We start from the raw sequence: 26453 nt of genomic DNA, 5'->3' as shown, positions 1-26453 counted from the left end.
TAACCCTGATTGCCTCACCAAAAAAAAAAAAAAAAAAGAAAAAGAAAAAGAACAAGAAAGACTATTGCTAAGGCTGAAAATGTATTATATTAAAGTCAACTGGCTTCTGAATCTCTCTAAACTTAGATAAATACTATTCTTCAAATGGCATACATTTCACCAAATTCATACAAATACTTTCTAACTTAGTAGGATTCTGTTAGGACTTGTGTTCTATTTAAATAACCTTCTTGGAATTCAGGATTTCCTCCATGTCATGAAGAATTTCAGAACGATTATGGGGAGAGAGGGGAAATAGAACCCATTTAAAAATTAGCTTTGTGGAGCCAGGTTAATAGCATAGTTTCCTAAAGAGGTCAGCATCACAGTTTTGAAATCCAAAGCTCCATTCTAATCAGAGATTCCAAGAGTTGATCATCAACTTAGCCCCTTGGACATCAGTAGCACCCACATAGCCAGGACCATAGATTAAACCCTCAAATCTACCAGACAGGCCATCAACTACTGTGTCCGAGAAGCTCACTGGAGAAATTGATAAATAAAAGATCAAGAACTATTATTACACCAGAGATACTCTAACCCAGAAGTGAAGAATAACACTAACATACATTAAAATATCATAGAATAACAAAGCTTTCCCATAGGATCAATTAGAATTCCTAGAATACAAGATCATAAAAGTTTTTTTTAAATTTAAAATGATGTTATAGATGAAATGAAAATACAGGAAAATGGAAAAGAAATGAGAGTTACGAAGAAAACAATTGGAAAGAACTTAGCATGTTGTACCAGTCTTACTCAAGTTAACAAACTCCTTGAAAATTAGAATGAATGAACCAAATAGAAGTTAGTGATATGACAAGAAGATATATTTTTTAAAAGCCTAAAGATAAAAATAGATGAAAATTAATGTCCCTCATATTTAAAAGATTGACCTAGAAAGAAGATGGATGGAGAGCAATATGGAACTGTGCCCAAAGAGCAATAAAACTGTTCATAACCTTTGACCTACCAATTTCAATTCTAGGTCTTTATCCAGAAGAAATTATAAAAAATGAGAAAAGTCCTACATGTTCAAAAATATTCATAGCACCTTTTTGTAGTAGCAAAGAATTGGAAATTGGGGCGGCTAGGTGGCGCAGTGGATAAAGCACCGGCCCTGGAGTCAGGAGTACCTGGGTTCAAATCCAGTCTCAGACACTTAGTAATTACCTAGCTGTGTGGCCTTGGGCAAGCCACTTAACCCCATTTGCCTTACAAAAACCTTAAAAAAAGAATTGGAAATTAAGGGGATGCCCATCAACTGGGAAATGGCTAAACAAGTTATGGTATATGAATACTATGGAATACTATTGTTCTATAAGAAACCATAAATAGTAGGAGTCTAGAGAAGTGTAGGATGACTTACAGGATCTGATGCTGAGCAAAGGAGTAGAACCAAGAGAACAATGTATATCAACAACAACATTATAAGATGAACAACTTTGATGGAAGCAGCTCCTCTCAGCAGTCCAGAGAGCTAGGACAACTGTATCTGACTGGTAATGGACTATATTATCCCCAAACAGAGGAAAAAAAAAAAACAAAAAGCACACAGCAAAAAACAACCCTTTGAAATCCAATGAACACTTTATAAAAATTATCTCTTATGTGTCTCTCTTTCCCTTAATCTTAATTCCTCATGCCAAAATTTACTAATTTGTTAACATGTTTAGCAAAATATGTATGTTAAATGCTAACCTGTTTCCTGATGAGGGCAGGGGGTGGGAAGGGAGGGTGGAGGGAAATTTTGCATCTTGAAAATATGCATGTACATATGGATGAAAATAAATACATAAATTTTAAAAAGAAAGAAGATGGAGAAATAATTTAAGAATCATTGACCCACCTGAAAATTATGACCAAAAAAGGGTATTTAAAGTTATATTTCAAGAAATTATATATAAAAGCTCTCCAGATACACTAAAACCAAAGGAGAAATGAAAATAGGAAAATGTCCACCAGTTTCCTCCTAAAAGAAATCCCAAGATGAAAACTCCTAGGACTATCATAGTCAAATTCAGTGCTTCTTGTAATGGTCAAAGTAAAAAGAATTCAAATACCAAAGAACTGGTTAGGTTTACACAAGATTTAGCAACTACCACAGTATGGAATATAATATTCCAAAGGGCAAAAGACACAAGTTTACAAATAACAATAGCTTACCCAGTGAAATTAAGTATAATCCTCCAACATGGAAAATGAGTATTTAATAAAATAAAGGGCTTTCAAACATTCCTGAAAAGATTACAGATGATTTAGGGTATCCAATGACATATGACCCTCTAGCTTCTAATTCTCATTCTATTTTTGGCTGCTCTAATTGTGAGGACTTTTTTCCGTTGTCTCTTTACAACTTTTCCCCTTCCTCCTAGTGTTGCCCTCTAGAGTCAAGCATAAAACTATAATTCCTCTTCTACATGACAGTCACAAATATTTCCTATTCTATAACAATAGTTTTCAGGTTCTTCCTAAAGGTATTACTTGTTCCTATATGAATTATCAAAAGTATATAGCAATTGCAAAGTTTAAGAATTCTCAAAAGACATATTGGGATCCATGGATAGATTTCAGGAGACATGAAATGGAATGGTGAAAAAAAAAGATTACATTTTTATTTTTACTAAATGAAAATTTTTACTTAATGAAATTTTTACTAAATGAAAAACAGCAACCTCTTCACTGATGAATGTAGAAAATAAATATTTTTCTTAGAAGGGGTCTGCAGATTTTATTATATTGCCAAGTGATTTCATGAAACAAAAAGGCTAAGAACCTATACTTAAATTCCTTGCATAAATTATTTTGATAATTATGTCCTTTCCACATTGTCTACAGATATCACTGTAGAAATGCATTAATTATGGGCAAGCCTAAAATATCATCTTACATAATTATGGCTAATTTTTCCTAATTTTTGAGTAAATATAATTAGTCATTTGGACTTTTTTATCTTAAGCTCTGATTTTCTATGTTTTGGAGATATCTATAAGGAAGCTTCTTCTACCACTACAGATGTTTAATTCCCAGTCTTGGAAAGTTGCCTTAGATATTAACAAAGTAAGGCTTGCCTTGGGTCAAACAGCCAGTCGTATGTCAGATGTAGTACTTTCTGATTCAGAACTCAATAATCTACTAGTAGTTACATCATATGTTTTATAGCATTTCCTAATAAACCAGTCTAAGAATTGTACAGGATTGTAGAAGAGAATTGCAAAACACATCAATGTAGGGGCAGCTAGGTGGCATAGTAGATAAAACATCCAGCCTTGGAGTCAGGAGTACCTGGGTTCAAATCTGGTCTCAGACACTTAATAATTACCTAGCTGTGTGGCCTTGGGCAAACCACTTAACCCCATTTGCCTTACAAAAACCTAAAAATAAAACACATCAATGTTAATGGCAGGGTACAATATAAAGCAATAGATGTGGAGGTCCGATTTGGATTTGAGTTTTGACTCTGACACTAAACTGGGTTTATGACCCTGAAGAAATCACTTTTCTTAATTTGTAAAATAAGGGTGATTAGAATAAATGATCTTTTTAAGTTATGATTCTCTAATAGAAATAAGGATGGGTCTATAATTTTGCTGTTACAGTAATTCCTTAGTGAGGAAACTCAAGAATTCTAGATGGCATCTACTCTGCAGTTTAGGATCTTAGACAGTTACCATGAGCATTGAGAGCTTATGTAGTTTATGGAAGAACATACATAGCCAGTGTGTAGAAGGTAGAACCATTACCCAGATCTTCCAACCTCCAGGATACCAGGTTCTAGGCTGAACCCAGCTCTCTGATTATTGTACTTCACACACCCTAAGCATATCTTTTGAAATGGTAAACTCAATAGATCATCAACCTATAACTTCATCCTAAATGTTATTACTTTTTAAACCTATTGAAACTTTATTTTTCCTTTGCATTTACTTATCAGTATGCATCCAAAGAAGCAAGTTCCTCGAGAACAGGAACCATTTTATTTTTGACTTTGCATTCTTGAACCCTAACACAAGACCTTGAACATTATAGGGATTTCAATTAATATCAACTGAATTGCTATAATTTCTAACAAAGAATAGTAATATAGTAAAATTCCCAATGTTGTCAATAAGATTAGGTACTTTATTTTCATTATTTTCTTTGGTTCAAATGTCAATGACTCAAAAAGAGGCATGAAAATGAGGGAGAAAATTGCTTTTTAAAGTATTTTTGGTTGTTTTAGGTCTTTCAAGGAAGCAAAATTTTATGTCTTATTTTTTTTCCAATATGGCATTGATGCACCTGTATTATTATTTTATCACATTTCTTCTGGGTCATCTCTAATAATCAGACTTGCTATGTAGGTAATTTCTTTGCTGATGCATAGTAGGTGCTTAATACTTGTTGAATTAAATTGAATGAATATGTCTACTAGGTCCAAAATGCCAATACAGTGTTTCTTCTTTGATGACAAGAAACAAATAGGAAAGGGGTAAGTGTTTAAATGTACATAGGAAACATTTTATCCTAGGGTATTATTCATTATTGCTTTTGCAACACTGGGCTATGATTTTTTAAAATCTTTTCAGAATTAACAGTACTGTGATGTCCTTAGAGAAGTACTGAAAATACCTTGCTCTTAATATGACTCTCATCATTAAGACATTCTAAGATTACTTGCCAAAAGGATTTATGCAATCAAAATAAATGAAAAATGGAGATGGTGCATATGGTATAGAGATGTTTTTCTTTTCAATATACCAACTGCACATTCTATGTTCTTGTCCCTAGAGATGGATGTTCTCTTCTTATTCTGGAAGTATATTTTCTACATAAAGTAGCTATTAAGTTAGAACACATAAATTTAAACTTATGGGATGTTCACAGTTACTGTTTCCGTTATTACTTTTGCCCTTATTCCTATTATAATCATAAAAATGTTTTCCAAAACTGAAGTTTATTCCTATGTCCTGTTTTGCTTTTCTCAGGGCTTTGGTAAAGATATTGTCCTTAATTAAGGTTTTTTTTGTATTTAGTAAATTTTTCTCATTGAAATGTTAACTCTCTGTCCACAAAGAAAAAGAAAGGGTCAAAGCATTTGTCTTAGAAAATTGGAGAGTTTTTTAATTATAAGAATGTGTTTAATAACAAAACTCTAGACTTTATTTTTACCATGTGTAATATTATTACAAAAAGTAGAGATATGGTAAATATATTAATAATTTTATCAGTACATATAAATCCTATGAGTCCATAAATGAATTCTTTTGTAAACCTTAACCTCAACGTAAGTTAAAAAAAATGCTTTATCCTCATCAGAATCTAATAGCATTTATCATTTGGCATGGTATTTCTCTTATGCAATCAAAATAGGAGTAGCCTGACACTGAAAAAAATTTTAAACTTTATTAAAAATCTTTCATTGTGGCAAATACAGGTATTGTATAGTGAACATACAAACAATTTTCACTGGCAAGGTATAGCAGTTCATAAAAACTGATTAATCTGGCCCACAAAATTCTTAAGCATTCAGATATCTTAAAAACATGCACTGGTGTGTAATGGGAAAATCTGTAATAAAAACTAAAATTAATATTGGACTCCATCAACAATCCAACTTTTATTGATCAAATTGCTGTACTATTCATACTTGGCAATCATAAACTCAAAATTACCAAGACAAGTCTGAACATTGCATAAGGATAAGAAAAATATGAGTAGAATTAACCATGTGAAGTTGACAAGATATCCTCTGAGGATCCTTCTAGCTTGAAACTATGAGATTGTATGAACTTATCTTTGACTATTTCCTTAAATACTAAAATAACTAGAGCATATTTGACATTACATTTCTTAATAAAAAGTGTAGTTATTGAGAAGAAAAGGAGCTTCATTAAATTTAAGTGATTTTTTTATTCTGGTATGCTTTAGTATTTCAAGTATCTGTGATTTTTTGGAACAAATAAAAGAGGTATTAGGTACTACAAAGTATTATTGATAGGCTATGCTTCATTTCAACGTTCTAAGGATTTGTGATTTTCGTGTACTAGTCAACCCTGCATACACTTTTACAAACTGTAACTCCTCTATACCTTATGTTCTCTTGGAACTAATATTACTTTTAAAAAAGTCATCACTCAGCATCCAGTCTGGTAATGATTCCTTCTAAACTTAACTTGGTTGACCTTTGGAAAATAGCCATTAATCCATCATTGGAACCATATTCAAAAACCCCTTTCAGTTTTGTACCCAGAGCTTGTACACTGTGGCTATAAGTTTTGAGAACACAGAGCTACCACATTATTAAAACAGTATTTAAGTGGAGGGTCTGACATAGAAAATTTCCTCTGTAATGCTATAAGATGTCTTAAAGGGTGTTTATAGCTATTTTCATTTATAGTTTTCAAAATATAATAATTTAAATTTTATGATCCCAATATGTTGGTTGAGATACAAGGTTAAGGGATTCCCAGGACTATTCTTCCTTTATTAAACCCTGAGAGTTTTAGTCATATCTCTATATCTCTACACAGCAAGAGACAAACAATTTTAATAGCTCATCAGAATCATTTCAAAATTTCTTAATAATCCATATCCACATTCTTCCCAAAGGGCAATAAAAATGTGCATATCCTTTGATCCAGCTATACCACTATTGGGTCTGGTATCCTAAGGTTAAAAATTCCATATGTAAAGAAATTCATAGCAGCTCTTTTTGTAGTGGCAAAGAATTGGAAATTGAGGGGATGTGTATCAATTGGGAAATGACTGATTCCCTAATTACAGTATATGTATGTCATGGAACACTATTGTTCTATAAGAAAACTGGAGGGATGGGATTTTAGGAAAAACCTGGAAAGACTAGCATAAATTGATGCTGAGTTAAATGAGCAGAACCAGAGGAACATTATACACATTAACAATAACATGGGGTGATCAACTATAATGGAGTTGTGCATTTCAGCAATACATAATCAAAGACAATTTTAAAAAACTTGTGATGTAAAATATCATCTATATCCAGAGAAGGAACTATGAAGTTTAAGTGAAGATCAAAGCTTATTATCTTCAATTTTTTCAAAGTTCTCTTAAATATTATGTATTTTTTTCTCTAATGTTTTTTTCTTTCATTTAGATCTGATTCTTCTCTCACATCATGTTCAGTGTCAATCTATGTATAGCATGGTTATAGCTATAGAACTTATCTACCATTGCTTTCTGTTGGAGGGGAGGGAAAAGAGAGAAGGAGAAAATTTATAAAAATCAAAACTTTGAAAAAAGATGATTGTAAAAACAACTGTTGCATATAGTTCGAAAAACAAACAAAATATTTATTTTTAAAAAGAAAACAAAATAATCCATATCCACTGATACAATGCTTATCAGTTTCCTATAACATACAATAAACCAGGTGTTGAACTCCCCTTCTCTGAATTTTTATGGTATTTGTCATCTTTAGCATAGTGTCTTAGAATTGAAAGAACCTGGGAGCTTATCTAAACCTAATTGCCTCATTGGACAAGAGTGGATACTTAGGCCCTGAGAAGAACCCAGGTTTTCTGGTTACCAAAACACTTATTTTGGCATCTAATTGTGCAATGATTGTTACTATATATATATATATATATATATATATATATATATATACCTCTTGTATGAGCAAAAATTGTCTTCTCAATATATTAAAAGCTTATAATCTAGAGGGTAGGGTCAGACTTATATTTCTTTCATTTAACCTTCGTCACCTAGGACAATTCATATAGAAAATGCTGAATGAATGTTTGTTGGATATAAGAAGACTGCAGTTCCATTGTGCTCTAGCTATAATGATATACAATCAATCAATTAATAAACATGTATTAAGTACCTCCTATGTACTAAATACTATGCTAAACATTAATTGGTTCTTATCCTTTGTTATTAAAGACCAAAATGACATCACCATGTTAAAGACAAATTTCAGTCACACCAAGACAATCTTGGAATGCTCTACCACAGGTCAGGAGCAAATAGTTCATGTGAACACCTGGGGTGGTTACTCTAAATTTATGTATCTCACTACTCCTTTGAGCTGCTTAATTCTGCCTTTCTCATAGAGCACAGCACCTTCTCTGATGAGGACACATCATAGTGGGTGGTCCTGTGCCAATGTCTTGCATGCTGTACAATCAATTCTAAAATTGTTAAAATAGCCTTCAGAGTTGCCGGTTGTGCTCTCTGTAGTAATGTCTGAATGCTTGACAATTTAATTCAAAAAAGCACTAGAGAGTCTGATATCTTCTCCTGCCAGGTGATTTTCAGAATATTCCTAAGACAATTTAAAGGGAAGAAATTTAGTTTCCTGGCATGGCGCTGGTAGACTGTCCAAATTTCACAGGCACTCAGCAATGAAGTCAGCACAACAGTTCTGTACTCCTTCAGTTTCTCTTTCCTTCAGAACCTCCCAAATATTGAATTAACTCTGGCAATTTGCATGTCAATCTCATTGTCAATGTTCACTTCCCTGGAAAGTACACTGCAAAGGTAAGTGAACTTGTCCACAGTGTTAAAAACTTCTCCATTTTGCTGTATTTGATGGTTCCACACAAGGATGGTGTGGTGATGGTGATGAAGCACCTGTGTTTTCTTGATATTAATAGCTAAGCCAAAATTAACACAAGCAACAGAGAATTGATCCATATTTTGTTGCAACTAAACTTCAGAGGCTTCATGAAGTGCACAGGCAACTGCAGACAGAAAATCATGCATCAACACTCTCTTCACTTTGGTCTTGGCTTGGAGCCTTTTCAAGTTGAAGAATTTACTGACAATGCTATAGCTGAACTTGATGGCATGGTAACATGTATGAAAACATGCTAAAAATCATGGAAGCAAGGATACATCTTTGTGTATCCGAGAAGCCATGAGAGCATTATTCACCATGCAGAACACCATGCAGACAAGCATTCCTTCAGGAAATTTAAATACAATACTGATGAACTTCTCTGGGCAACCAAATTTTGATGTAATTTTCCATAAACCCCATGAGTGGTGGTATCAAAGGCCTTTGTCAGATCTACAGATCTTCTATACAGACCTCTGTTCTGTTCCTGGCATTTTTCAAGGATTTGTTGGGCAGCAAACACCATATCAATTGTTCCTCAACCCTTTCTGAAGCCAAACTGGCTCTCACAGAGGTGACTATCTACCTGGTGAAGGATCAGTGTAGTATTGAGGACTCTGGCAAAAATCTTACTAGCAATGATGAAAAGAGAAATATGCCTATGATTGTCACAGAACAATCTATTCCCTTTACATTTATAGGAAAAAAAGACAATGGGGGCATCCTTGATTTCCTGGGGGATAAACTCTTTATGTCATATAATCTAGAAAATTTCATTCAGCTTTTGTATGAGCAATGGAAACCCCTAAACACCAGGACAACAAAAAAGGCAAGCTCCTTCTGCCCTCAAAGAGCATATAATTCTAATGAGAGAGATAACACAAAAACATATATACAAAGTAAGCTATATGCAAGATTAACAGGAAATAATTAAGAGGGGGGGAGAATTAAGCATATAATTCAGACTTGTTAAAATGTCCTGAGGCTGAGAATCAGGAGAGCTTGTATTTTTCTTTTTAGCTGATTTTGCTTTAATAGATATTCTATCTATCTAGTCATGTTCTCTTCTATACAAATTGTTGAAAGAAAAAAGAAATCAGTCCCAAACACTGGTGTTCAAAGAGCAATGTCTTAGTTAAATGTAAAATACTTTATATTCCTTAATAAAGTTTTCTTCCTGCTGATATTTCTAAAATGCTAGTAACTCTAACCCTCCCATTGAAATATAATTTCACCTTGCTGTACACAAATAGAAATGTCTTGGACCAACCAACTACATAAATAAGTAGTGCCAATTGCTTTTACTTAAATTTACAGTCATCCTTCAAGGACGTTTTATCTATGTTTTGAATAATATACAGTGAATATTTCTTTTACATGCTTATTAATACATTCAGACAGAATAGGTAGAAACTTCCTATTTGAATATAATCTGACATCTCTTCTTTGCTTTATATATATATATATATATATATGTAATCTCCTGCAGTAACAGCAAGTAACCATTGGACCAAAATATCCATTTAGATTTCCAAGGGAGCCACAAAGTCAAATAACTTTGAGACAATAGATAAATGTAAAGTGATAACAGTACTTTATTAAACTAAAAATTGATGATATTGTCCCTAGAATGTATAAGTAATGAGTTTGTTATTACAAGGGGGGGGTGGAAGAAACAATCTGAATAACTTCCTATCTTCTAAATCAGACATACATAGGGTTAGTCTCATTGCTTGTATTAAAATGTTATTAGATCAAGAATATTAATATTCAAATTTATACTGGGAAAAACTAAATACAAATGATTATTATTATTGATGCCATGGCTGTCTCCTATGATATACAGTAGTTTCCTCTAATTACTTTAGTCACAGTAATGACTATATTTCAGTCATAAATTGTGATTTACATGAAAAATTATTTGAAAATCATTCAGTGATCTGTGAGAAATCTTGGAAAGCAGGAAATATATCAGTATTAGAGAAGGTCAAATGTTTTGATGTAATAGGAAGGAAGAAAGCAAATTTAATCTGAAAACTCTAGACTACTAAATTTGATAATGAGGAAAAAATACAGAAAATATTGTTAAAGAAATGGTTAGTGAAAATCTAGGGAAAGAAGCAACACGAAACCAATATGGATTCATTGAAACTAGATATTGACAGACCAAACTCATTTCCTCTTTTGACAGAGTTCCCTACATCTTAGCAAAATATCTGACAAAGTCTCTTACACTATTGTTGAAACAAAAAGAATATGGTAGTGAGATAATAGTACAGTTAAGTGGATTTAAAATTAGCTTAATTATCTGGAACTTAAAAAAAGAAATAGTAAGAGTTTTGGTGTCAACATGAAAGGAATGTTCCAGCAGAGTGTGAATATGATCTTTTGGGCAAAGGGTTCAACTTCCTAATGCAATCCTGTGTCGGTAACTTCTATCTGACTCAAAGGGTTACTTCATCACTGATCTAATTCAAATGCCATAGAGTACAATCCCCTATTCCTAATATGTACATTAGTTCCAAAGTCTCAAACTATGCTGTTTTATTTATAAGTAAGCAAAATAAACACATTACATCTCAGAGTGCCTAGAGAATAATAACACATGTAAGGAAAGTCTTTTCTCTATCATTTGAGAAAGAGATTTTTCATCCTTATTAGAGTCATTATTTTCTTTAGGTTAACATTAAAATGAATTTGTGTTCTTGAGCCCACATCAAGTGATATGACTCTTTGAAAGTATCCACAATAGGAAACCTGTGCCCTCCTGCAATAGATCTTGCATTTAATATGTAGATTTTTTCCCCAAAAACATCACTGTAGTTGCAGTGAGGTAATTATTTTTTCCTTAAGCTATATTTTCTTTGAGTGCTATGACTAAGAAAAAATTTGACTATCATATCTCATATGACTTTCAGTAACAATGATTTGCATTTATTAAATGTTGTTATAAAGAAATGCATTTTGTAATAACTGCTCATTTACTGTAAAGTTCCTCTATTATTAGCATTGTTTTGTGAAAAATTTACTTAGCTCAAAAAATTGAATAACAATAGGTATCAGATATAAGAGGAAGAATCTAAAGCTATGATGACAAAAATTACCTGGAAGAGTATTTAAAGAAATTATGAAGAGACTACTATATATATTTGGAGGGAGCTGTGATCTCAATGATGTGGGTACTCCCTCTAGTGGTGTGGATAGCATCCATCCATGCCTTCTCAACCTTGACTCTTGAACACATTCCTAAATCATACACAGGAAATACACTCAAGGTGCTAGACTTTTCTCTAAATTTCCTGACATACTGTGGAAATCAATGGAGCACAAATGACCTTCATCGTTTATCCTTTCCCAAATGTACATCTCTCTGAAAACAACCTTCTCCTGCATGTCTTCATTTGTAACCTATTTATACCCATCATGTACCTCTCCCCACCCTTTAGATGATCTGTCGTTTTCTTAGACATAGTTTTATGAGAACAGGGAACAGTAATGTGTAAATTAACTGGAAAAACATAAAATTAAATTAAATATGTTGACATGGAACAAAACTTTAAACTTTTTACATCTTTCAAAAGCATTTTTAAATGAAGGATTAAGCTTTCATATTCTCCTTTTACTGTGGTCATTTTACAACAATTAGCATTGAACTCACAAAATTTTTTTACCATGAAATCCAACTATTATCACAGTGAATATTAAGCATATCTTTGAAAGACAGTTCATTTTTTGAATTTAGTCCACCAGGTTGGCAATGGAGTATAAAACAAGCAAATTCCCAGGCTGATATTCCTCTCTTAGAGAAATTCTAATTTTCAATGATTTCTTCTATGATATAAGTTTCATCTCCAATTAGGAATTTCTCTAATTCTGGAGCAGTAATAATATAGTAATAATAACTAACATTTATCTAACCCTTTTAGTTGTACAAAGCGTTTTACAAATAATATCTCATTTTATCCTCACTTACAACCCTTGGTAGTAGATGCTATTATTATGCTGATTAATTTCTCAATTGGGACAAGATTTTCAGACCAACTGAAAGCAAAAGTACCCTAAATATTTTTGGCATAAATGTTTAATAATTTGATGAAGATAAGCAAATTTTATAGACTCATATGGACTTCTGCTTTTTCAATCTTCAGTACTATAAACTTTGTATTATTATGCTGCTCAAAGCAAATTTTTCTTCATAATAATGGTTTCCTGAGGTTGTATTTTGATTAATTTTTACTGATCTCAATGATCTTCCTAATTCAAGAAACCAACTCTATACTATAGAAAAAGCAACATCTTCCTCACCTTGTAGGGGCTCTCTGAAGGTTTTACATTTTTATGAGAATTAATTAGATTGTTTCATAGTATTCATTTGTCAATTCTTTTTATTGATTTTCATTTTTGGCTGCTCTATTCCTTGGATTTATTTTACATCTGATTTGATTCTGATTTGTTGTAGGACTGAAAGATTCTTAAATGTTTACTTCCTGTACCAGTAACTATTTTAATATCTCTAATAGTGATGGAAGTGCATTCTTTAAGAAAGTTAACTTTTGGGGCAGCTAGGTGACACAGGGGATAGAGCACTGGCGCTGGAGTCAGGAGGTACCTGAGTTCAAATCCAGCCTCAGACACTTAATAATTACCTAGCTATGTGGCCTTGGGCCAGCCACTTAACCCCACTGCCTTGCAAAAAGAAACTTAAAAAAATTAACTTTTGTGCTTTTATTTAGTGTAAGATACATTCTAAAAAATTACAAAGTTTAAATTGTAACACAAGAAGGCAATGAATGTATGTGCATTACCTCAAATCTAGCACACAATTGGCAGAAAACTAAATAAATATGGACATAGTAACTCAATCTGATTTCATTTGTTCAAAGTTAATTGTTCTGGGTCAGCCTAGTGTCAGTAGAATGAAACATATATAACCAAAGACCTGAAGAAATAGTTAAGGTTTGGGAGTTATTTATTCATAGCAGGCAGAGTGAAGGATTTTTTTTAGCAAGTGTATGATTACCTTTACACCTTATTTATCAGTGAGCCAGTTGGATTCAGGTATTGGCTGTGTGACCGTGAGCAAATCACTTGACCTCTCAGTAACCTCAAGCAAATCTCCAAGATAATAAAAGAGCAGGTATCAATGTGCCTTGGTAAGGGAGGTTCCTCAGTGGCAGTTCTTTATATCAATATAAGCGCAGGTCTTGGGGAAGAAAGAGAGAGAGATAGAGACAGTGAGACAGAGACAAAGAGCAGAGAGACATAGAGAATGAGGAAAATAGAGAAATATATTCATATAAGAACAAATATTTACAGGTATGTATGTATGTGTGTATGTGTATACACGCATACACACCACATTTAGGCTAAAGACATCTTTATATATTCTACCTTTACATTAGTAATGTATATTATGTATTATAATGCTTATTTCATGAATAATGCATATAATTTGGATATTATACAAATAATTTTGCATATATAATGTGTTATATATCTGTAATATATAATATGAATGTTGGTTTAATCTTAATAATATTTCTAAATCAGGGTATTCATATTCTTCTTTTTCTTAGTAGCTTACATTTAGACTGTCCACATAATGTAGACAGAAAAAGAGATTTACACCTATCTATCCACTTAGCCTGGTAAGGAGAAAAATCTAAATAATTCAGAACAAAAGTAATCTACTTTGGAATAACAATATTTTTTATTTTTAATTTATGGAATAAAATAATAATTTATATAACATAATACAATAAAAAAGGTGATTGCACATGAAACTACAACTTTACTACGCCCAACTTGCTATTCCTTTCAAATATACAACAAAATTTATCATGTAAATTTCTTTTTTTTTCCTATTTTTTTTCCTTCCCTACCCTTGTAAACATGACTTCCACTAAACAAGATTGATAGATACATAGACATATGGATAGGCAGTCAGACAGATAGAGAGATAGGTAAAATTGATCTTACATACTTCTGTTTATCATTTCTTGCTCTGAATGCAGATAGTCTTTGATCTTATATCCTTTATCATTAGTTTGGGTTTTTCTAATAGTAAAAAAATAATATTAATTCAAATACAATGTTCTCTTGGTTCTGCTTATTTCTCTCTATTATTTTGTGCAAGTCTTTCCATGTTTTTCTAACATCATTAAAATTCATTTTAATTTAATACAAGAGTTGTATTCCATCAATTATATATTGAGCCATTCCCCCATTGGTGAGCATGCCTACAATATCCAGTTCTTTGCTACCATACAGAGAATATATTTCAGAACATATAAGGGTTTCTTTGTCCCCTTTTTCCTTTATCACCTTTAGAAATGGACCAAGTAGTAGCATTGTGGATCAAAGGGTATAGATAGTTTAATAACTCTTTGGGCATAATTGTAGCAGATCAAGTCACAATTCCTACAACAATGAATTAGAGTCCTAATTTTTCCACATTCCCTTCAACATTTGTCACTTTCCCCTTATATCATTTTAGCTGGTATAAAATATCTAAAATTTGTTTTAATTTGTATTTTTCTAATCAATAATGACTTAGATTTTAGAGAATTTTTTCATACAATTATAAATTGTTTTGATTACTTCATTGGAAAACAGTTTTCATCCTTTGGTCATTTTTTCAATTGAGTAATATCAATGAGATATATATATATATTATATACAGATTATATATACAGATAAAAAGTTCATACTACATATTTAAAAAAACAAGTTGCCCATTTAGAAATCTGAAAATAAAATGTAAAGAAAAGCTGTTTCTTTTTAAAATATAATCTACATATTTTGTTTACACTGCTCTAATAATAGCATGAAAAGATATAAGAACTCACTGAAAAATACACCAAACAGATTTGGAGGGGGATGGATACAAAGTTAGAACTTCTGAGTCATGAAAACATCAGACAATCATTACACAAAGGTGTAGCTTTTTATTTAAAACTGAGCTGCTATGAATTCTATCATGTTTCAGACACCTCTAAATCAACAATCCATGTTGGCAAAATCTTATGCTGACAAATTCTCACATAGACTGAATTTTTTTCACTTTATAAACAAGTAAGTGGGAAGTCTTATCATGGAGGCTGCATCACGAGACTGGAAGTTGGGAGAGCTGAGTCCTCTGGCAGGTACACGTGACCTGCTTTCCTGTTCTCTCATCTTCCCTGTCTAGATAGCAGGTATTGAAAAATAATAGGAATATAATTATCATAAATAAAAATTGTATTGTCCTCCTTATACTTGGGAAACCACTAGCAATACCACTCTATCCATCTTTTCTAGTTTATGCCCAACTACATCACTCAATTGCCAAAAGAAAAAAGTGAGGAAGAAACATTTCTCAATAGATATGTATGGTTTTCCATTTTAGGAAAGTTACTAAGCTGGAAAATATCCAGAAGAGGGTAACATGACTACTGAGGGTTCTCCAACCTACACTGTAATATGAGACAGGGATGTTTAAGCCTGGAGAAAACCTAGCAGAATGTGAACTCTCTTCAAGTCTTTGAAGGCCTGCCATTTAACAGAGAGATGGGATTCTCTTTGGTTTGCTTGAACCTAGAGGGAAGAAATGGAGAAGACCCATACATATCTATTGAGAAATGTTTCTTCCTCACTTTCTTCTGGTCAGTCTTAGGGCCGTGATGATGGTGTAAGAGTTGCCTTGTGGATGACTCAGCAGAAAAGTGAATACACACTTGAAATGATGTTCAAAAGTTAAATAAGGATGACAGTAGAACAGAAGTCAGAAAAATGTGGTTCTAGGTCCAGTTCTGCTACTAACTCACCTTGTGACGTTGGCTCAGTTTCTAGTTTTGGATCTCTTCTCTTTGGTCTAGGAATGTTGTGATGTTCTTCATCCCTTTTTTAATGGGTTTTTCCTCAGGGAACAAGCAAGGCACAGGATTGACCATGGAATAACTTCAGCAAAACCAGACTCCCTTGCACAAGGATTGATATAATCACCACTGTGCAAAGTTTCTTAGTGCTGGATGCATCTGGATCTCTACACTGTTAAGGAAAGAAAAGAGAGAGAGAGAAAAAGAAAGGAAGGATCATAGATTTGGAGTTAAAGGGGAACCTTAATTGATTGCCTAATATAACTCCTTTGTTTTATATATAAGAAAAACTGAGACTCAGAGAGATTAAGTGCTTTGCCTAACATCATACAAGTAATGAGCAATTCAATTAGAGTTTGAACGCAGATTTCCAATCAAGCATACTTTCCATTGCATTCCATTATTACTATGCTATATCCCAAGTCACTGTTATTTAGAGGCACTAGGTTAACTGAAAGTCTCTCTAGAGTAAAGACTTCTCAATCTCTTCTTTTGCCTTTAACAAAGGTCTATCATGTTTGGCAAATGATTCTCAAATCAATACAGATAATTGCAGGCCAAAATTACCACATGCCTATTGGACATGTCACACTATGATCCCTATGCATCTCAAATTTAATCTGTCCTAAACAGAATTCATCTAAATTGCACCAAAACTACTTATTAAGAGGAATTACATTATATATATATAATTATATTTTTATTATTATAATTATATGTATATATATTATTAAGAAGAAATATAGCAACTTGGGCAAATCCCTCAATTGCCTAAAAAAAAGGAATACAGTTGCAACCTATATAGCCTGAATTTGATCCCTTAACAACACTATCATTTTGGTAAGTGATAGAACATTCAATGTGAGCTTAAAAAAAATTAAATCCCAAAAGTGACTGTCACTCAAGAAATTTTTGAGTTCTACAGAATTGGCTCAGTCATTCCAAATCATAAGAAAGCTTAATTGACTGGACATACTTAGTGGTCTTTAATATCTGCTTAATACTAACTATATATTACATAGTCAATATTAACTATTTTGTATCAAGTGCTATAGATTATAATTTTATTTAAAAAATCAAACTATGCTTGTTCAATTATTCCAGGAGACACAGATTCTCTAAATTCCCTTCTTGCTCTAAGATCCAATAATCCTACATCATTCATGTTAGTGTCCAGACTGTGAAGAGAAGAGACTTTCAAGTAACCTAGTGCTTCTTAGGCATTCGATTCTTCTAGCTCATTCCTGTGCTTTTTCCTTTGTATTTTTCTCACACAATGTTCCAGTCTTCAGTTACTTTAAATCCCTCAGGTGTGTGTAGGGCAATGTCTAAATTGATCTTTCCTTCCTTCAGGCTTAGATACTGAACAACAGAATGCAAAATTCTTGAGGACAAGAACTCTTTTTGCTTTGTTTTTGTATCAGCAGCGTAGAGTGCAGTGAATGGTATACAGTAGGGGCTTAATAATGTTTGTGAAATTGATTTAAATTAAATTGTTCTCAGAATCCTTTGACAGTCACAAATCTCCATATTTATGGAGAAATATTGGTATCACTTCCCATTTGTACCTTCTTTCCTCAGCTTTCGAGAGTCTTCATGCTATAGCAGGTCCTTCCTAAAATGGAAGGAAATCTACTGAATTAACTTGCATAAGGTTCTATTAAATGCACCAATATTCCTAGGAAAAAAATTGTATTTTAAGAATTGTTTCTCCAATACATGGCAGTACTATTTGGAGTTTGGGATTAGGAGAGTTTATAAATACTCCTAAAACAACACAAGGGAGTCAGTGGTTAGATTATGATACTAATTGGGCTGCATTTGCAGTTAGTCCTTCTGAACTTAGCTTTACTGACTGTATGTATGGAATTCATTCCTTTTGCCCTTTATCTGCAGTGACATTGGCTGATGCTAAACTGTGGCCTGTCTGGGACAGTTAATTAGGTTATGGAAGCTGCCAAAACCCCAAAGTCATAATAAGAAAATGCAGCACATTTAGACTTAGGTAAGATGTAGAAGAGAGAGAGAGAGAGAGAGAGAGAGAGAGAGAGAGAAGGGGGGAGGGGACAGAAAAAAATGTAGAAATTTAATTCTTAATATCTCCATTGATGAATGCACTAGAAGTGAGATTTTCTGTTCTGCATCTCCTGAAAACAGTATTTCTGAGTCAAATTGTGTTCAACTAACCTTTTTTGAGCTTTACTATGTAAAATTTTGAGTGGGATGTGGAATTGCTTGTGCAATTATATTATCAACCTTCTGGGTTTCTTCTAGGTTCATGGCAGACAGATTCCAACTCATTCAGAGATATCATCCAATGGAACAATGGTAGTAGGGCAGAGAATGGGAAACTGTAGAGTTAATCAATGTATCATTTTTACATGTTCAAAATTAGTTGGTTTGAAATGGAAAGAGAGAGAGAGAGAGAGAGAGAGAGAGAGAGAGAGAGAGAGAGAGAGAGAGTTGTCTGCCCCCTGGCTCTAAGGAATGGAAATGCTGCCTCTAAAGTCCAGTTCTCTAAGTAGGAATCTCCCCAAAGATGACAATTAGCTCATAGAAGGTAGCACACACCAGTATTTGCTGCTTCTGAACCACCTTCCATGCAAAGTAACTGAGTACAGGAATAGAAAACTGTCTCCTTAAGAGGCCCTCAGAGTAGACAAAGATATGTAAAGATTTACCTTCAAATGGGTGACATTGGATATTCTTTTAATCAATTTGCTTAGATGATAAAAATGTCCTCCCTAACTCTCAAGCATTAGCTGCCTTCTCTTGGACCAGGTCAGCACCCTCCATCCTCAGCTCCAGACTTCTGTAAGGAGAAAAACACCCTCTGACAAAAAGTTGAGATCTCCATGCCTTGGAGTTAGTGGGCGATTTTGCCCTATATTTGCCCCATCCCAAAAGTTGTTGGGGAGCAGGGCTAAAAGCACTGGTTTTGGAATCAGAGATGCTGCTTCAAATTAAATCTTTATTACTAAATTTAGCCTCTGTGACTTGAAAAAAAACCACTGTAACCTCTCTGTAAAAAGTAAGATTCCCTAAATGAACCCTCAAGTCCCTTCCTTATCTACATCCTAGGATCCTAAATTCGAAGGGGTTGCATTTTCCTGGGTTCTCAAATTGTTTAGAAATTAGTATTTTTGAAAGTGTGCTGTGGGGCAGATGTCAGAAGCAAAAACTTCGCGCGCGGAGACTGAGGCTCTGTCCAGCCTACAGGTGGCTGCTGATTCCTGGCTCTGAAACTAGCTGTGTGGTAATGAGAGTCGCGTCCTTCCTCTAGTAAAATACTAATAATAGCAATAATAAAAGGATAATATTTGTGCTCACAATTTCAAAGCTGAAAAGCTTCAGACGCTGTAGAAACGAACTGTAGTTGTACAATGCAATTACCAAAAGTTCCCCCTCCCGAGTCCCCAGAAGTGAGTGCGTCCTGAAAATGGGCAGCAAGCCCGTGGTCAGAGGACAAAGATGAAATCCTAGCCGCTAACTACCTAGCTGGGTGACTTTTTTATAAATCACTTAACCACGCTGAGCCTCAGTCGTCTTATCTGTAAAACAGGGTTAACGCGATTCCGCAACATCTGCCTCACGGAGTTGGGAAGAGTACTTGTAAAGCGCTGAGCCAAAGTGGGGGCTTTTCCCAGTCCTTTTTACCCCCTTGAGCTTCTCGACCCAGGGCTGGTGCCCCGAGGCCCTGCCACGCCCACCCTGGCCACCCTGGCCGACGTCCCCACGGGGGGAGCGCGAGCCCTTCGGGAGGCGCACCAGAAGCATGCCCAGGCTTTAGAGGGCGTCTCCTGCATGAACGGCCCCACCCTTCTCCCTTGAACTAGAAAGCAGCCGGAGCAACTAGCAGTGCTGGCCTCCAAGTCATTCTCCCTCCCCTCCGGCCGCCCCCAGGCCCAAACCTTTTTCTTTCTTTCTTTCTTTCCTTTCCCTTTTTCTGGTTTTAATATTTCATGGGAGCCGCTCTCCAAGACTCCCCGCCACCGACAGCTGCTCCCTCTGAAGCATCGCGCCGGGTCCCTGCATCCCCGCTTGCCACTGAGCTATTCTGATCCCCAACGTCCGCATGAATTAATAAGCGACTCGCCTCCAGGGAAGGAAAAAACGAGCCTCTGAGCCCTCGCTTTGTACTCAAGCTAGGTGGGCTTCCTGGCGGGCTCCGCTCAAAGGAAGCTCTCAGATCTGGTTTAGTCTCCAGGGACCACAAAGCCGAGAGGAAGTCTCCTTTAAAAAAAAATCCGAGATCCGCCCAGCCCTGGGAGGGCAGAAAAAGCCAAAGCCGGGGGCTGCTGGGGCGCAGAGACTCCAGCCCTCCACCTCCGCTGCGCCCCCAGCCCGACCTCTTGTCCGAGGAGATGTCTTTCTGCTTCCCACCCCGTACATAAAGCCACTCTCCTGTCCCTCGGACCCGCTGCGGCCAGGAGAGGGCCCGGAGAGGGGTGGGCTGCCTGTGCGCCCCGGTGCGCTCCACCCCGAACTTGGAGGCAGCCCTACCCTGTACTTCATTAAACACGTGAATTGAGGGAGACATTCAAGTGCTTTGTAACTCTTGGGAAAGCGCCCCCCCGGGGGGTGGGATTCTTCTTAAGCTTCCCCCCCTTAGCAGAAGGACGAAAGTGGGGCAACCTGTCAGCACGTTTAGTGCCAAAGCGTCTGGAGGTTCCCCCTGCCGTCTCCGCCCCAGCTCACCACCTCCCCGTAAAAACAAGCCCTTCGCTTGTAGGGGGGCGGCAAGCTTGGTGGGCTGCTGTGCTGGGTGCCCGAAGTCTGAAAATAAACTCGGGAGATCTTTGGCGTCGAAAGTTTGGTTTTTCTCTCCTCACCCCCCTCACCCCCCTTCACCACTGCCGCCACCTCCACCCCCCTCCTCCTGCTGCTGTGCTGGGAAGAAAAGGGGGAGGGGGCTCCCGGAGGGGGAAGGGGGCGCCGACGGAGCTGGAGGAGAGGAAGGGATGCCAGCAGCTTTGCTCTCTGCCTCTGGCGCTCGCTCGGAGGCTCAGACCCCGACTGCTTAAGTAGCCGCCGCCACAGTTGAGCCAGCGCTCCTCCGGCCCGCCACTGCGCTGAAGACGCTGGAGGAGGAAGAGGAGGAAGAGGTGGAAGAGGAGGAGGAAGGAGAGAAGAGGTGGTGGCAGCGCCAGCCACAGCAGCCCAAGGAACTGGGGAGTTCGGATGGCCGCTCCCGCTTGGCAGGCGGTGCGCGCTGCTGTTGGCGCTAGCTTCGGGCGGCTCTGAGCCCCCCTTGGGGATCGCCCTAGCCAGCGCAGCCGAGCCAGAAGCAGGGTCAGGCGGAGGAGGAGGAGGAGGCGGCGGCGGCGGCCACCACCGTGGGCGATGTGGCCGGCTGGGGCGGGCAGCAAGCTGCCCGGTGCCCGAGACTCGGCTCTCCGGCGGGCGGCTTTCTCCGGGAACCTCACCGCTTTGCCTTCCCACCTAGTGCCGGCCGGCAGGAGCGTCCGGGTCTTCATCAGCGCCAATCCTGAAGGTAACACGCTCAAGGTCTCCACCTCTTTCTTCCCTCCCGGCGGGTCTGTCTGTCTGCCAGTCTGTCTGCGCTAGGGGAGCTGGAGCGTGGGTCCTGGGGACTGACAAGCTTCCCTCTGCCTTCTGTTCATCCACCCTCCTCTTTCCCCACAGAGCGACTGCTACCCTTGGCATGCTTGATTTGTTTTTTTAAAGCAAACTACTTTTTCTTTTTTTCTCCCCACGTCTTGCCCCTCCCTTAGCCTGTCTTTGCCCAGGACCCACACATATGCCCGGCTGAGCCACCTGGCGATGCTCATCATTGTGCCTGCTGGTGCTAGAGCATCTCGGAAGTGATACGGTATACAAGTCCAGGGCTCCCCGCCCCCACCGCGTCCTCGACTCTTTTTCTTTAAGGTTAAAACTGTTTCTTGCCTCGGCCATCACCGTCTTAAGTTGTAGCGGCTGTCGCTCTCCAGCTCGGCAGCAGGATCTGGACAGGCAACATCGCCTGCCTTCCTCTTCCACTTTCCCTGATCCAGTAAGAATACATTCATCTTACTTAGAGCAGGGTCATCACAGGGTGGCCGAGCTAGTTCCAGTGCTGACTGAAGGGAAAGGCTGAGTTAGCCCTTTGAGGTCATTTTAAACATTATGTAGGGAATGCGACCTTTAAACTAAACCGAATCAGAAACAGGGGTAAAGTGAAGCAGTTTGTTGGAAGGGGGGATGGCGAGAGGTGGGCAAGGGTGGCCCATTCTGGATCTTGAAGGAAGAGAGTGTAGGGAGGTTGTTGGTACCTGACTTAAAAGAGACACACATTTTCTCTGGGCCCAGTTGAGTCAACAGATTTAAAAAAAAAAATGTTTGCTTGTTCTAAAATCCTCATTCTGGATTTGATTTTTCATCATGCACAATTCTGGCCATTATTTTGATAACATTCTTGACTCTGGTGGCCTTTCCCAAGTTTAAGATGTGGGTTGAAGCAGCAACCTAGCACCACGGAATATTTAGTGGGAGTTCACTAAATGCTTGAAGCATTCCCAGTTTTTCGTGCACAGTGCCAATCACAGTTTACAGGTAGTAAATTTGTGTCCTTAGTTGTTCAGCATTAGTCTGCAGTCACCTCTACTGTCTTTCTGTTTCTATTGTTAATTCATGCTCAGTAGTCAAGAATGAGTAAGATAGCATGATCTTGGGTTTATATCTAATTGATTAAGTAATTTTTGTTTTCCAAAGTGATAGTTGAGCATTCTTTCCTGGTTTTCCTAGGAGTTAGTGCTGTCCTCCTCCTCAAATTAACTTGTCTTGATTATGTTTACCTATCATGTGCTTTTATAGAATATAAACTCTTCGAAGACCAAGACTGTATTTAACTTTTGCTTTTGTATTTCTAGCTCTTAGTATAGAACTTTTGCATTTGGTAGGAATATATATTAAAGGTCTTTCCAGTTAATTCATTTTTACAGGTGGGTTATGCTGTAAAAGAATTACTAAAGAATCTATAAAATTAAATAATAGTCTTATCAATTGTTGAATGATACACTTATTCAATAATAGTCAACGTCTGAATAGAATTCTTAGTTTTCTAAAACACTTTTCCTATAACAACCTTGAGAGGAAGTGCAAATATTATTAATCCTCATTTTTCAGATAAGGAAACTGAGGGTTTGGGAACTGAAATGAATTACTGCTGGAAACATAGGTTCTATTTAACGCCTTTAAGTTTCTAATCACAATTTCTACAATTTTGCTTGTGAGCAGAGAAGATAAGGAATAGACAGCTTTTTAAAGTTTCATTTCATTTATAAAATGATGAGCATCCAATCCAGCAAAAGTTTCCAATATAACTTTAAAATTATGACAGGGAAGTTGTTCATGTCAAGTTCTGCAGGTCATGTTACATTAATTAATAATAAAAAGTTTTAGAAGAAAAATTTTACTTAAGGGTGAAGAGGTACTAAAAAGTTCCTTTAATATTCTGATCAGATTTTCCTAAATGAGGTCCAAGTAGATTATGACTTCAGTTTGTTCTAGAATATAAATAAGTTCATTCCCCTCCCTTACTTTTTAACTTGTTGCCATGGGTAAATTCTTGATGACTTAATATGGAATTGAGTAATTCAGGAATAAACTTATTTTGTCATTTTTATATGATTCCTCAATTTAGCTATATTACATGGTAAATATTGACTTTAGTGCATATATGAGATCACTAAATTCCTGATTCTAGGCAAAGTTTTCACTAATGCTACAGAAGATTTGCTGTATATATTATCTTAAGTGGAGGTTCAATCTACCTAAGAAACTCATTGTTAATACAAACATATTCTGGGCCTGATGATACCAACATAGCTCTCATTAACAATTATCTGACACTTGCTGCCAAAATCATGAAGAAAAAATTCAATATTCCTATTAACCCCAGGGAAGGAGAGTGCGGAATACTAACTAGCTCTGTAATCCTACATCTTTGACCCAGACAAATACCACATGGCTCTTAATTATCTTAAATGGGATGCTTACCTAGCAAACTCCTAAAGCCTTGAATTTTGCTTTATTAGAAGTGAGAATGACATTTTGAATGAAACAGTGAAAGAGGCATTTCTTATGATCAGATGGTGACACCTTGCAATCTTAGTAACAGCTCTTTCTGACAAGCACTTTATTGCAATCTTTTCCTGGATACCATTTCAGCACATAAATGATTGTGTTTTGGTAAGATTGATTATAAGATTCTCAGCCATTTCTAAAGATATTTTCAACTGTTAAATTAAGTCAAGGAACATTATCTGTTGTTTCCTTGTAAAAGCAACTTAGTTCCAATTTATTCTCTAAACAAAAGCTTCTTTGTGTTGAATTAGATACACTACTGTAATAATCACGCCAAAGACTCACCCAAGAATTATTGATTTAATAGATATTTGTTTTAAAAGATTGGTCAGGCTGTATTTTCTCCCCTAAGTCAAGAAAGGGACAAGCAACAAACACATGCCTTTTATTTCTCTCCTATATCCTCAGACCCAACCAAACTTATACTTCATTTAGATAGTAGCATATTATAGGATAGAAAACATTGGACACCATTTGTAATAACTCTTGACAGCCAGAATGAATTAGTTACTTCCTACAAATACCTGAAATATTTTTATGTGAATATACTTGCCAGAAGATACTGAGAAGTCAGATGTCAGCTTATCATATCTGACTCACTTCTCCCCTATCCTGCTTTCTACCTCTGGGTCACAGTTTTCCTGTGCTAAGATCCATGTGTTAGAATTTTCTAGATATGGGTATTAGTGAAACAGCTCCTAAATGAAGAACAAAACATTTCATATAGAGGAAGAATTCTATTTACAGTGTGATGGTGTTATCATAAAACCATAGTAATTGAGCCTTAAAACTCATCTGGCGCAGTATCCTACTCAGTGTAGAAAATTCTTCTATGACAGTCCTGATCTGTGTTATGTCCCATTTATAGATCCCATTTATATCCCAACATATTGATCACAGGGCTTGAAGAGACCTAAAGAAGACTGTTTCAATTCAATTCAAGATTTTCTCATCAATTTATATCTTTATATATGGAGAGAGAATGCAGGTTATTCTTGCCTGGCAGACAGGGAAAAAAATTTAGATAAGTCTTTTTCCATGTCCTTATGGAACTTATGGCCTCATACACAGAATATAACCCATATTTAAATACTTTTAATACACACCCACACAAACATTAAAAGAGTATAAGAGATGTGTGAATAAAATGCTATATGAAGTTGAAAGAAAATAAGACTTCAAGAATAAGATAGCATTTGAGGTTTAAAGGAAAGGTAAGATTTCACTATTAGGAATAAGGAAAAGATATTAAAAGTTCCTCAAATAAGGGACTGATTCATTATTGTCTTTTTATTAGTGCTTAGCATAGTATCCAGCATATTGTTGTTCATTCATTTTTCAGTTGTGTCCAACTCTTCATTACCTCATTCGGGGTTTTCTTGGCAGAGATATTGAAGTGGTTTTCCATTTCCTTCCCCTGCTCATTTTAACAGATGAGGGCAGTGAGTCAAACAGGGTCAAATGACTTACTCAGTCACATAGCTTGTCAGTATCTAAGGCCAGATTTGAATTCAGGAAGATGAGTCTCTGTTTCTAGACCCAGCACTCTCACTGTGTCAACTAGCTGCCACCTACTTTATATAATAAGCTTTTAATAAATACTTGTTGATTGATTGATTAGTGAATGGTGAGTAGTCCAGTTTGGCTGAGCATAGATTAAGTAAATTAGAATGGTATGAGATAAAGCTGAAAAGATAGGTGGCCAAAGAAAGAGACCGAATTTTATTAAAAAGGAAACAGAGAACCTTTGAATAGCTTGAGGCAGCAATGTCCTATGACTACATTTATGGTTAAGGAAGATTAGTCTAGCATGAATTAGAAAGGGGAGAGGATAGAGTTAGGACAAACTTTGTCCATGGTCTCCTTGTGAGAACTAGACTTAAACTTTCCAA

At 36.2% G+C, this 26453-nt stretch overlaps 1 protein-coding gene across 1 annotated transcript in view; it reads left to right on the top strand.

Annotated features, from left to right (window-relative positions):
• The first annotated feature begins 21819 nt into the window (after positions 1-21819).
• The window catches only part of NWD2 (NACHT and WD repeat domain containing 2), a 169015-nt gene continuing 164381 nt past the window's right edge, over positions 21820-26453 (top strand). Inside the window, exon 1 of the mRNA XM_074227479.1 lies at positions 21820-21970. Within this exon, the coding sequence (XP_074083580.1) occupies positions 21820-21970 (151 nt within the window). The remainder of the gene's footprint in view (positions 21971-26453) is intronic.

Source organism: Macrotis lagotis, chromosome 3, assembly GCF_037893015.1.
Source record: "Macrotis lagotis isolate mMagLag1 chromosome 3, bilby.v1.9.chrom.fasta, whole genome shotgun sequence".
Lineage (NCBI taxonomy): Eukaryota > Metazoa > Chordata > Mammalia > Peramelemorphia > Peramelidae > Macrotis > Macrotis lagotis.
This window is presented reverse-complemented; position numbering and strand designations above follow the sequence as displayed.